This window comes from Tamandua tetradactyla, chromosome 8 (assembly GCF_023851605.1).
Source record: "Tamandua tetradactyla isolate mTamTet1 chromosome 8, mTamTet1.pri, whole genome shotgun sequence".
In the NCBI taxonomy this organism is placed as follows: domain Eukaryota; kingdom Metazoa; phylum Chordata; class Mammalia; order Pilosa; family Myrmecophagidae; genus Tamandua; species Tamandua tetradactyla.
The window spans coordinates 83,056,583-83,068,730 of NC_135334.1; the positions used below are offsets into that span (position 1 = coordinate 83,056,583).

At 48.7% G+C, this 12,148-nt stretch overlaps 1 protein-coding gene across 11 annotated transcripts in view; it reads right to left on the minus strand.

Annotated features, from left to right (window-relative positions):
• The window catches only part of DENND2B (DENN domain containing 2B), a 278,920-nt gene that overhangs the window by 19,056 nt on the left and 247,716 nt on the right, over window positions 1–12,148 (minus strand). For all 11 annotated transcript variants that reach the window (XM_077113928.1, XM_077113931.1, XM_077113929.1 and 8 more), the window contains 7 exons: window positions 8,087–8,238; window positions 6,285–6,500; window positions 5,280–5,376; window positions 4,575–4,619; window positions 3,341–3,525; window positions 2,131–2,240; window positions 1,867–1,936 (listed from right to left, as the gene is read on the minus strand). In XM_077113928.1, the coding sequence (XP_076970043.1) occupies window positions 1,867–1,936; window positions 2,131–2,240; window positions 3,341–3,525; window positions 4,575–4,619; window positions 5,280–5,376; window positions 6,285–6,500; window positions 8,087–8,238 (875 nt within the window). The remainder of the gene's footprint in view (window positions 1–1,866; window positions 1,937–2,130; window positions 2,241–3,340; window positions 3,526–4,574; window positions 4,620–5,279; window positions 5,377–6,284; window positions 6,501–8,086; window positions 8,239–12,148) is intronic.

Sequence of the window (12,148 nt, forward strand, 5' to 3'; positions counted from 1 at the left end):
CCACTTCTGCAAAGGGGTGGCAGGGCTCTATGGCTGCCTCTGGCTCTAAGGCCTGGAGTGCCTGCAAGGATGAATGGGGGAGGGAGCAGAGCAGCAGGTGCTGGCCCCTCATACAGGCTGCTAAGCAAATGCAGATGGAGCTATTTCACTCTCCAAACCTGTTGGCCACCCGTCACAGATCTAAGGAGAAGGCAGAATCTGTTTTTGTCCATATTTGGTCTGAAACTCACTCCTCTCTCTTTCCCTCTCCCCCGCCTTCCCCAAAGCCCCAAGTGATTAAATCAAGTATGTGGGATTTGGGTTAGAATCATTGTGTCCAATCTGCAGGAATGCCGAGTTAGTGCCAGCCCCCTTGGCGGGGACCCAGCCCAGGCCCTCTCTGAGCACGCCAGGACAAACACGCTCTTCCCTGGGGGCAGCAGGCCCGCTGGAAAGGAGCAGCTCTGCTCCATCTATGCTCCAGCAAAGGCAGCCTTCAGAACACTCCTCTCCCGGTGCAGGTGACCCAGGGACATGCTGGCCTCTGCCTGGCTCCCCATTTGGCATTTGTATTGCCTCACATTCCCTTAGCCCCACTCACTGGGCATTCTATATCCAAATATCCCTTCTCCCAGAATATCTTTTGAGGTGATCCAAGAGTAACACTCGATGTAAAGGGACAAGTTCAATCCTGGGTTCTGTCCCTCACTGGCTATGTGACCTTGGGTAAGTCATTCCACCTCTCAGTATCAGTTTCCTAATGGAGCTAATAATACCTCATGTAAGGATTAAAGAAAATGGCATACTTAAAACATCTAGTCTGGAGCATGACAGGCCCTAAAGAAAAGTTTATTTCCTTTGCCTTTCTCTTCTACATTGAGAGTCCTCCCTCTTCTACTAAACTATATAAAATTCCTTGAGGATAGGATTCATGTCTAATTCAGCTGTATGTGCCTCAAGCATGTCACTTGACCCTCAACAGGCACAAGATAAGTGTTCCTGAATGAATGAATATGTGAATGAATGACTGGCCTGGAATGATTCTCCCTGCTGAACATTACCTCTGCCCTTCATCTGCCTCTGGTCTGGTACCAGGCAAGGCCTTCTCACACTAAGGCCTGGGAACACCAAAATATTGACAACCTAAACCAACCACATCACTGGTGACCTCCAGGGTAGATTATGGCAGGAACCAGACTCTCTAGGACCTGCCCTCCCTCTAGCTTTCTCTGACTCCACCTCAATCTACTTCCCAGGATGGGTGAGAAAGGAAATGGGGAAAGATTCTCTCTTTACAAAAAGACATATATTTTTCAAAACTCAGTCCTTTACACTTGGATTCAAGGTGTCTCTTCCAAAATTCTACAGAAGGTACTTCTCTGTCCCTGCTCAGCCTCCAGCCCTACCAATCCATGGAGAGGACCCCTTTCCCACATCAGGCTGGCCAGCCGAGGAGTGGGGGAGGTTTGCCTTCCAACCCAATCTGATGCACACACACACTGCTGGAGTTTAAGACCTTGCAGAGTCCCTGACCAGCAATCAGAGCCCAGAATCCAGAGAAAAATGAATGGAAAAAGGAAAGCATAGGAAATCTTAAAAATAAATAAAAGACATCCAAGTAAAAGGTGATCTACTCCCTCTCATTAATGTAGATAATCAGATTGTGGGGCCCAATCAAAGGGGCTATTCTGAGCCCTGCTATCCCAAGAAAGCATCATCTGTGAATGGGTGTGCCAGTGGAGATGCAGATGGGGGTTGGCCTCAGGACAAGACAATAGAAAAAAAGGTTTTCACACATGCTGAAGTTGCAGAGAAGCACCCGGTACATAAAAACACCCTGCCCACCTCCTACCTGTCAGCCTCTGAGGGCTGAATGGCCCTACTCACCAGTAAGCGCCTGCAGTAACCAAAGCGCCTGCTGCCATCTTCCCCAGTCAGCATGAAAGAAAAGGTCTCACTGGAACAGGGAGAGGTGTGGCATCAGGGAGGTGTCAGGGGACCCAGAACAGAAACTGTCATCCCAGGGGTGGGATAAGGGGGCAGGTTGCTATGGGAGAGAAGGCCTGGACTAGGGTGGGACCCATTCAGTCGCTCACTGCTTTGGAGGCTCTGCCCACTTCCTCCCTCCAGCCAGGCCAGAGCGGGCCTCACCTGCTATACTCTGACACAGGGAGCCAGTCCTTGGCATCAGGGAAGCAAAACTGGGGAATGGCCTTGAGCCTTTCCTCTGCCTCCCGCATCTGCTTGGTGGGTCGGTCCAGCTGCATGGAAGAGAAATATGGGCAGCAGACAGACAAATGATGACATGGAATCTGGGGGTGGTGGGGGTGGCTGAGGAGCAGCTCCTTCTGTGAGAGCTCTAGATACCATCCTATCACCTAACGTGCCTCTCAGAAATCCTTGTCTCCCCTTCTAATTCTTTTAAAGAGATCTGGGTTTGGGTAGAATCATCATTCACTCATTCAGGAATACTGATTGAGTACTTTGCCTGTGGTGTCTAGCAATGTGCTATATGTTAGAGCTACCAATGGAAAGCAAAGTAGACAAGGTCTCTGACCCTGCACATTCTGGTCAGGAGAGTGAGATAATGGACAACATTTTCAGAGGGTGCTACAAAGGAAATAAACAGGTTTATGACACAGAAAGAAATAGAGGGAGGGGGAAGGGAACTACTTCAGGGCTCTGGAAACTCCTCCCTAGGAGGTACTATTTGAGCAGAAACCGAAGAAATAGAAAAAGCCAGCAGCCAAGTGAAGAGTTGGAAAAAAAGAGCATTATAGGCAGAGGTGATGGCACAGAAAAAGGACTTGGATGTTAAAGGAAGTGAAAAGAGATCAGGCCGGCTGGCTGTGAGCAAAGAAAAATGGTAAGAGATGAGGTAGGTGGGGGGAAATGGGGAGTGGCCGCTAATGGATATAGGGTTTCTTTTTGGCGTAATGAAAATGTTCTAAAACTGACTGTGGTGATGTTTGTACAAGTCTGTAAAAACCACTGAATTGTACACTTTAAATGGGTGAATTGTATGATGTGAATTATATCTCAATGAAGCTATTATAGGAAAGAGAGAGAGAAAAAAAAGGTGGGAGAAGTAGCTGAGCCCTTCTAGGGACATTTGTAGCCCCTGTAAGCAGTTTGACTTTTATTCTAAGTACTCAGACCTCATTCTCCAAATGTGCACTGGCCCAAACCCACAAACTCTCAGGCCCCCTCTCTTTCCCCCTGACTGTAAGGAACCAGGCTCAGGGCTGGTACAGCGGGGTAGATAGTATGATAGGAAGAGGATTACTCTTCTTCCACAGATGGGTGAGTTAGAAGACGATAGGGGAGAGGGTGGCAAAGGTGGGGGGAGAGATGGTCTCACCTTAGGAAACTGATAGGAAACTTCAGGGAGGTAGGTGTTTCGGGATGGCTTCTTCTTGAGGGACACCACCACAAAGTATTCAAAAAGCTCCCGCTCCTGCCACTCGAGCAGCTCCAGCTCCAGTGTCCGATAGCTGGGTGCACGCTTCAACATCGACTGGATGTGGACTAGGCGCTGCGTGTGAGCTGGGGGTAGGTCAGAATTCAGGGGACAGGCAGGCTGTCCCCTCACCATCCCCACATTAGTGCCCCCACCCCCATTTTGACTTAGGACTCTATCTCCATGAATCTCCTATAAGTACATGAGTCTAATCTGATACCCTCTCCTAGGTGTGTCAAAGAAGGGGTCTATGCCTGACAAAGAGTCTGCCCTAACATAGGAAGTTATTGGCCTGGTCCTTCTGGAACATCAGGAGAGTGAGCTGGGGCCAGTAGGACCACCTAGGCCAGGCAAACCCATGGAGGTAACACTGGCACCCACCCTGCCCCCTGCCCTGTCTCCGTGCCAACAGGACCCAAATGCTGCATCCTTGGGCCCCATCAGAGTCCTTGGACTTGGAAGTCTTTGTTCCTGTCCCTGTCCCCAGGCCTAAGGTTCTCATGCCCATTTGTCTGAGGGACCAGAGTAGAAAGGAAGAAGGGAGCAAGTTCCTACATACTTTAACCATCCAGGGAGATCTAGCCAGGGCTTCCCAGTAGAGAAAGTGCAGGGATTTGTCCAGGGCCCTTGGAATGTGACAGTCCCAGAACCTTTTCAGGAAGGTGGGAGTCCTCTCTGGGGGGTAGGAGAGATGGGCAACCTCAGGATCACCAGAGGACCAGTTTCCTTAGTCAGTGGTACATTTCTTGCAACCAGAAGAGATACTTGTAATCTTCTGAACCCATCTCTAACCCTCCAGATTCACAACATTTACCAGGAAAATCTATCACCGATACCCATGGACAATGGCTTGGGAGAGATATGGGCAGGGTCACCATCTTTACATCTAGGTAAGGGGAGATGTTTGGATTTAACCTTGAAGGGCTGTGTTCACATGACTGTGAGAATGAATTTCCCTATAGCTCCCTCTTCTTTGGCCTGGTATCCTGTCTGCCTATTGCCTCCCCAAACCAGGAAAATTTGGGACACTGGAACCACATGTGCAGAGGAAGGGAAGCTGATTCTCTGCTTCCAGGGGTGGGAAAGGGTTCCGTGCTCTTGGAGAGCCGCGCCTCACCTTTGAACCTGGCCTCACCTTTGAACCTGTCGTCAGAGTCGCTCTCGCTCTCACTATTCTCATCTGGAAAAGTAACAGCAGGAGTGCATACTTGCTGAGCCACTGCCCCACAGCAAATATTTTCTGGTCCCCCTCCCAACTCTTCTCATGAGGAGAAAGTTTATACCTAGTCTGGGCTCCTATGGGCCCATGGTGAGGCATCCGTGAGCAAGAGATGAGTGGCCTGAGGTCAGCTTCCCTCAGAGCTCAGACTGCAGGTGCTAATCTATAATCTGTACTGATCTAGGAGAGGCTAAGGGCCTGAGTCAAAGGCCGAGCCAGCAGAGAGGACTACAGGCCTGGAACACAAAGACCCCGCCTCCTGGAGGCCAAGATTTGAAATGGGAAACAGACCACAGAATTTAGTAAGTCTGATCTTTTCTTTTGCCATAAACAGATTCCCACACCCACCTCCCTACAGAGGGCCTCATAGGAACTGTGATCAAACTAGACAGTATGGGAGCTCATAACCCAAAGCCTGAACTAACCCATCGCAGGGCTTTCTTCCCTCTCTGGCCCTCCCTCCTACATGACCACTACCTGGCAGGGCTCTACCCTCCTATAAGACAGGAGGACCCTGCAATTGACCCATGGAAGGGTAAACTGAGGCCAGTCTGTACCTCTCCCCATTCCAAATGCCCAAGGGCCCCAGACACCTGAACCAGCTCAGGCATCAAGGCCTACCTCTCAGTGAGGCTGTCTCAATGCTGGACATAGACAGCTTTTTTAACCTCTTCTTTCCCCTCTTGGCATTGTAGATGGAGTTAATTCTTTGGACAAGCTGGATGAGAAAAGCAGGGAGGGTGAAGTGACCCTAGCACCAGCTACTACTTCTTTCAAAAAGGCTGATGAGGAGCCCATCTTTCCCGTTCTGGTGCAAGCTTTCTGCCCTCCACCCACTGGGCCCAGCCCTGGTCTTGCTGCTTAGGCTGATCCCAAGAGGAGACCCACCATCCACACCTGGTAGCTCTCCACCAACCTAGTCTCTCCTAAGTGGTCTTCTGCCCCCAAGACAGCATTACACTTAGCTCCCTAAAGGAAGAAACTGTGATCAAACTAGACAGGATGGGAGCAACTGGGTCCCAAGAGTCACTGAACCAACAGGGACAAAGAGCTTCTCAGATGCAACAACAGGAACAAGGACTCCAGCCTTTCCCCTCTAGGCCATAATGTAGGGCCCTGACAGGAAGGAGCTAAATTCCCAATAAACTCAAGCATTGTTTGCAGGCTAAAAATATCATTTGGCTAAATCCTGCTGCTTTGGACTGCCTATGTGCAAAGCAATGCTGAAAACTCTCAATTCTTAGGGTTACAGAACAAAGACTCAAGTTGAGTCCTAGGTGGAATTATTTAAGTATACACAGAGACCCCAAGACTCATACCATCTGTTACCAGACCTTACTAATGGACAGCCTCCAAAGACTGGTTTCCATCCACCTAGACCCAAGGAGAGATCCCTGGGGGCAGGGATTTTCATTCCTCTAACATCTACGCACCAAGAATCAGTTAATGCATCTCTGTTAATAAGAGAGAATTAACCAGAGGAAAAAGAGAGGCCAGTGAGTAGACCCCAAGTTTATTCAAACAGAAATGGGAAGAGCCACAGATTAGGGAAGGAAGTAGGGAAAGAACAGAACCAGCTACCTGTTTGCCCCCCTGCCCAGTCCCAGCTTTGTCTGGGAAAGCTACCTTAGGAATGCGGCGGGCCCGGCGGCTGGAGAGCAGCTCACTGGTGGTGCTGAGACTGTCCTCATTGAGGCTAGAGGGTGAAGAAGGCAGGCTCAGCTGAGCCAGCAACAGCATGTCATCATGGCTGTGCCTCTTAGGTAATCGTGGCAACCGGTGGCTCTTCCTTTCTGACCAGTTCCCACTTCGCAGGGACTGGCTGCTAGGTTTCAGGGACAGCTGGCATGGGGAAGAGGATATGGACAAGGGGCTCACCACAGATGCCTTGAGCAGTACCCATTTGGTGGGGCATGGACACAGAAGCCACAGGCTAAAAAATCTCTGGCTCTCCTCAACCCCATCCAGGAATTTACATCCACCCTGCTTTCTCTTTTCAGACCTCAGCTGCTAATCAGCAGCTTAGAGCTAGATGAATTTACCTGGTTCCTCAAAAGAAGTTTCACTCCTGTAGTCAGAAGAAAAGAAAGTGGAAGCTAAGAAAACTGCTCTCATCTCATGAGTTGAGGGAGAAGGCAAAGCGAGCCTTCTGATGGCTCTTCCTGAGGTTTGGGACAAAGTTTAGACCTCTGCTCATTACTGAGACTGGAAGATGGAGCCAGTCTTTCCCTGCCTCAGCCCCTGATTCAGTCCTAAAAGGTTTCTGTTACCAGGGGGCTGCCCGCCTATTCTGCTGGGTGGCCCTGACAGTCGGGCCTGCTCATTTCTTCCAGGGAGAACACAGGGCTCTGGGCTCTGAACACCAGAGCCTGGGCAAGGCAGTTCTCATGCTCAATTGGCGCCTTACTACATGGTCCTACATTAACCCCCTCGCCAACCTCCTCTCCAGCCCTGATCCACTTTCTGCCTCCTTCCATCTAGACGGATAACCTTCAGCATAGGACAATCCACTAAGTGAGTCCTGCTTATTGCTAGAAAGGCAGGCATGCCTTGAAACTCTGCATACTTCCTACCCATCATCTGGACCTGGGATTGCTTCTCATTACTCTTCAGCAAATTCTCCTTCCTCCCCATTCCCCAATTTCCTCTTCCTACCCAATCAAATCTGGCACAACAAAAAAGTCAACGGAAGTCTGTTAGAACACAGCACATTAGAAAGGTAAATCTTCCATTAAAGCAATCATGTCATTCTAGCCAGAATAAATATTTTTTATATTTTCTATCTACCATTATAAAATATCCACATCCCTCCATTTGCATAAAGAATTAAGGCCTCAAGAAAGTGAGAGAAAGCAGTCCTATCTTCCTGCTTCCTGTCCATCCTGGACAAGACCAGAGTAAGCTTAAGTCTAAGGGCCTCCTTTGACTTTCTTCTTGTTCTGATTTCTCTCAGTCCACTTCTCAAAGATTTATTCTACTCTCTCCAAAAGGAGTGGCTTCAGGTCTGCCTAGCTCTCCTAATCTGGTCCTTGGGCCTATACCTGGTCACCAAAGCCTGGGCAAGGCAGGTCTCATGCTTGAGATTATTTCTGCCCAAACTGGGGAACACCAAAACTCCAAACAGAATAATCAGGGCTCTGTCTTCCTGTTTCCCACAAAAATAGAGGAGGACTAATGTTGGAGATTACAGGGGCTCCTGACTTAGTTTTGTAATTCAGAGTTCGGATAGTGAAAGGAAGAAGGTAGGACAGGATACCCAATTGTCCATAAGGAATTCAACATGGTAGAAGTCCTGGGTGCAGAACTCTTTCCTGAGGCCACCTCCCTTGTTAGGCACGAGTGAGGGAAGAAGCCTGAGGAGAAGCTGTGCCCTCACTGTGGCTCTGGTGCTGACCCCACAACATGGCCCAAGTTGGGGCTGTAGTTACCTGAGTGGGTGGGTTGTTGTACTTCCTGTCCTGAGGACTCCACATCCTGTGCAAAGAGTCCAAGGAATTCTCAGACAGTGGCTGGGATTTTCGTCCTGCTCTTCGGCTCTTTAAGTCCACATCCTCATATGGATTCTCCTTGGGCAGATCTCCTGCAGTGTAGGAAAAGTTAGAGGAGGAGAAGGAAGAAGGAAATACATGTATTCTCACACACACACACACACACACACACACACACACACACACACACACACACACACACACACACACACACACACACACACACAAACAAGCATAATTCCTGTGAACCAAAGAGAATGGCTTCTGCCTGGCCCCTTCAGCCCATGAGTCATGCAGCTGCCCGTCTGCAGTGGGAAGGCTACAAACAGATCCTGGCTCCAAATCTAGAAGCTGAACCCCCCCCCCCCCCCCCCCCCATAACCACCACCAGTTCAGCTCAGCCTTGTCTGGCCTCTGCTTTATAAATTCAGGGATTGCACAAGACTGGCTCAGCTACCCCTGCCTATGCCCAGCCAGAGGACAGAGCCAACACCAGGAGTCTTTCCTTGGCTCCAATCCCTCTGCTGCTGAAGTCCCAGAATTATACAGTTTGAGGCAGAAAGGCTTTCACAAGTTACACAGCTGTCCCTTTTCCTGACCGATCCCTGATGATCCACTTCTGGGGATGAGTGTGAAGGAAATCGGAAGAATTCTAGGGAGCAGTGATTTACCGGACTTCTTTCTCACCTTTTCATAACTAAACAACTTTTTAATGCAGGGATTTTGTCTTTCTCACTGAGGTAACCCCAACATCTAGCAAAGTGATTAGCACTTAGTAAGTGCTCCACAGTATTTGTTCAGTGTCAGCCTATTCCCTTTACCACTAATCTCAACAAAAAGAAAACTATCCTCTCTTCCCTTTTGGAATAAACTCTCCTACTGCAACACAAGGGATGAGAAAGCCTTGACAGGAGTTTGGGCCAAAGACAGTGCAGGAGTTCTTGCTTCTCAGGATTGGTTTCTAAAATCCTTGGCAATGGGCATGGCATTGGCACTCCCAGAAAATCTCAGAGCAGTCCAAGATACGGTCTCTGCCCTTGAAGGGCATAAGATTTTGAAAGATACCCTTTTCCACAAGCCATACACTCTGCCCCTTCCCTTCCAACACACAGCTAGACTTTTCTAAAATAGTTAAAACCATGAGTCATGTCAGTCCTGGCTAAACTTTGGCAGCTGAAACATAGTGGTGACAAGGTCCATGGGGGCACTGAATGAATACAGCCCTCTGTTACCCTTCCCTTGTCTATCCACATCCTACCCACCCACCCCATCACCACTATTTGTGGGTTGGAACCTGGTGACCAGTGACTAGAATAAGGTTTTACTGGAGGTAAATAGACATGTTGAGAGCAGGGTACAATAAATCCAGCAGTACCACTGAGCCTAGGGGATCACTGAGCCCCATGCCTGTCCTGTAGAGGATGTGCCTCAAACCCCAGGGAGCTCAGATCCCACTTCTCAAGGAACAGACATAAGGAGCTATAGGACTAAAAGCAAAGACTGCTGGGAGAACAAGGTTTCCTGGCATAGAGCACAAGAGAAAAATCAATCCATATATGTTTATAGATTTCCCAATCTTCAAAGGCAACACTCCCCCAAATTGTGGCATCTACTTATAGCCATTATGAAAATCCAAAATGAATTTTGGAAGTGACTTGGGTGGGGGCTAGGGTGTATGTGTGTGGCAGATTTCAGTTACAGCTCAACAGACTGCAATGGGAGCAATAAAAATATCTCTCTAAACTTATGAGTCAAAGATGGGTCGAGAAAAGATTTGGGCCTGGATTAAGTGATTTCCAGACACCAAGGACAGTCCCCAAAATTGAACAGAACTTTTCCTGTAACACATTAATTGCTATTAAAATGACTTGTCCCCATTCCAGAGCCCTGACTAAGTAGAGCTGGCCCTACAGCCCTGCCTTGAAAAGCCAAATATCAAATCTGGCACCCTTGCATGTATTCTTCAACATACACTGTGGGGCACTTAAGGAGAAGTCAGGGGAAGACTGTGTTTCTTGGTTCCTCCCCAATATACATCCTGCAAGGAGGTGGGTGGAAGAATTAAGGATCGGAGAATGCCAGAACACAGTCTTCCTGATCCACTGAAATTTGAGCAGAGAATCATTGCCCAGATTGGGGCAGGAAAAACATTTATTCTAAGCTCATCGAATTCAAACTTCCTTGGGCTGGATGACCAACTAGAATCCTTATCATCTTCCTGCAATCTATAGGCTACCTCAGCACTTTGGCACTATTGACATTCTGGGCTGGATAATTCTTTGTTGTGGTGGATCATCCTGTGTATCCATAGGATGTTTAACAGCAACTCTGGCCTCTTTCCACTAGATGACAGTAGCATCCACTCAGTGCAACAACCAAAAATGTCTCTAAACACTGCCAAATGCCTCCCCAAGCCCCGCCCTTATTGAGAACCACTGCTTTAGATATTTGTTTCTAAACTCCCTAATAGCCTCTGAATCCCATGACGTGAGGAGGGTTAGCCTCTTTTACTCCATTCTTCCCTTCCCCTTCCTTCTTTCCACAGACTCAGAGCTTTCAACAATAATCAAAATCCAAAGCTCCAAGAAAAATGTGTAGGAAATTGAGGCCAAGGGAAATCACAGACATACTATGTTAATGAACATCAGTGACACCCTGGGGAAAAACAGTTGTAAAGGCCAGATTCTTAAGACTGGTACTGCCTCTGACAGGTAGGTTTCAGGAAAGCCTCATATGCCCTCTCCTCTTCCTGCCCAGGCTTAACACCAGATACGCTCTTCTCCAGCAATGTTTAACATCCTCTCTGATAAACGAGGCCACTAATCATTTCTCCAGGAAATGGCTGCTGGCCCCAGCCCAAGCTCTGTGTCTTCAGCATCAGCTCGGTCCCTCCACAGTTCTAGTTCCCCTGCCACCTCTAACTTCCTGGACCTTTCTAGCTCCCTCTCTGTGAGCTATCTTACAGAGACTGCCTCAGTAATCTCGCTAGGTAGTAAGGTACCTAAGGGATTAGGATGTGCAGAGACCAATCAGGCACTGAGTCTTAAGAGTCATTGACTTAAACCTTCTAAGAGCAAATAAATATCAGAGCAATGGCTAAGAGTGGAGAGAGGAAGAAGGTTGGTGAATAGTGCATAAAATTTCCCATGGGGGAGCAGAACAGGAAGTCTGGAGAGGCTAGAGCTAAGTGGAGAAATACGGTGAAGATTTAACAAAGGCATGGATTGAAGGCAGGAAGCCAGGCAGACCCAAGACTTTCACCTGCATTTCTGCCCTCACAGCTTCCTCAAGGGCAGTCCACACTGACCTTGGAGAAGGACAAAGAGGTGGGCTCTCTTCCCCAGAGGCCTGGCCCTGAGCAGCCCTATCTCATCAAATCCCAGCTGGGGAAGCCAAAGGTCTCAAACTTTCCCAGCTTTGCTGGTGAGATAAGTGACAAGGGCATCATCAGGAATTTCTGCTTTTCACTCTTCTAAAAGAGACTGTCAGAACCTGAACTTATCACATTGATTCCCTTAAAGGAAGAACCCAGCCCTGCCAGGTCCTGCTCCAACTTCTCCCCACAGCTCCTTTGGTCATTAGCCACATGTGCCCCACCTCCACCCCAACTGGAAGAACCAGTTAGAGAAGGGGTGTGTGCACAGGTACTGAGAATTTCTCTGAACAGATCTTAAGCCTCTTGGCCCAAAACCATAGTTAGGACCCTAGGACTGTAGTTTCCCTCCCTAGCCTTCTCTGCTTTTAATCATCTGTTTCTTCTGGTTCTCAGCCTCTTCCCTTCCCGTATAAAGCAGGGAAGAGGTTAGGATAAGGGCCAACTTTCCTAGCAAATGGTAGAACATCAGATCAGGAGCTGTAAGGGGCCAGCTGTTCCCCACCCGCAACCTCACAACAGCCCTGGAACTGTTCACTAGGCTGTACCTTTTTTGGCTGCCCCATTTCCTGCTGCATCCTCCATCCTGGTAGGCACCCTAGACTCCTTACTGTTTCCCAGACCAGGGG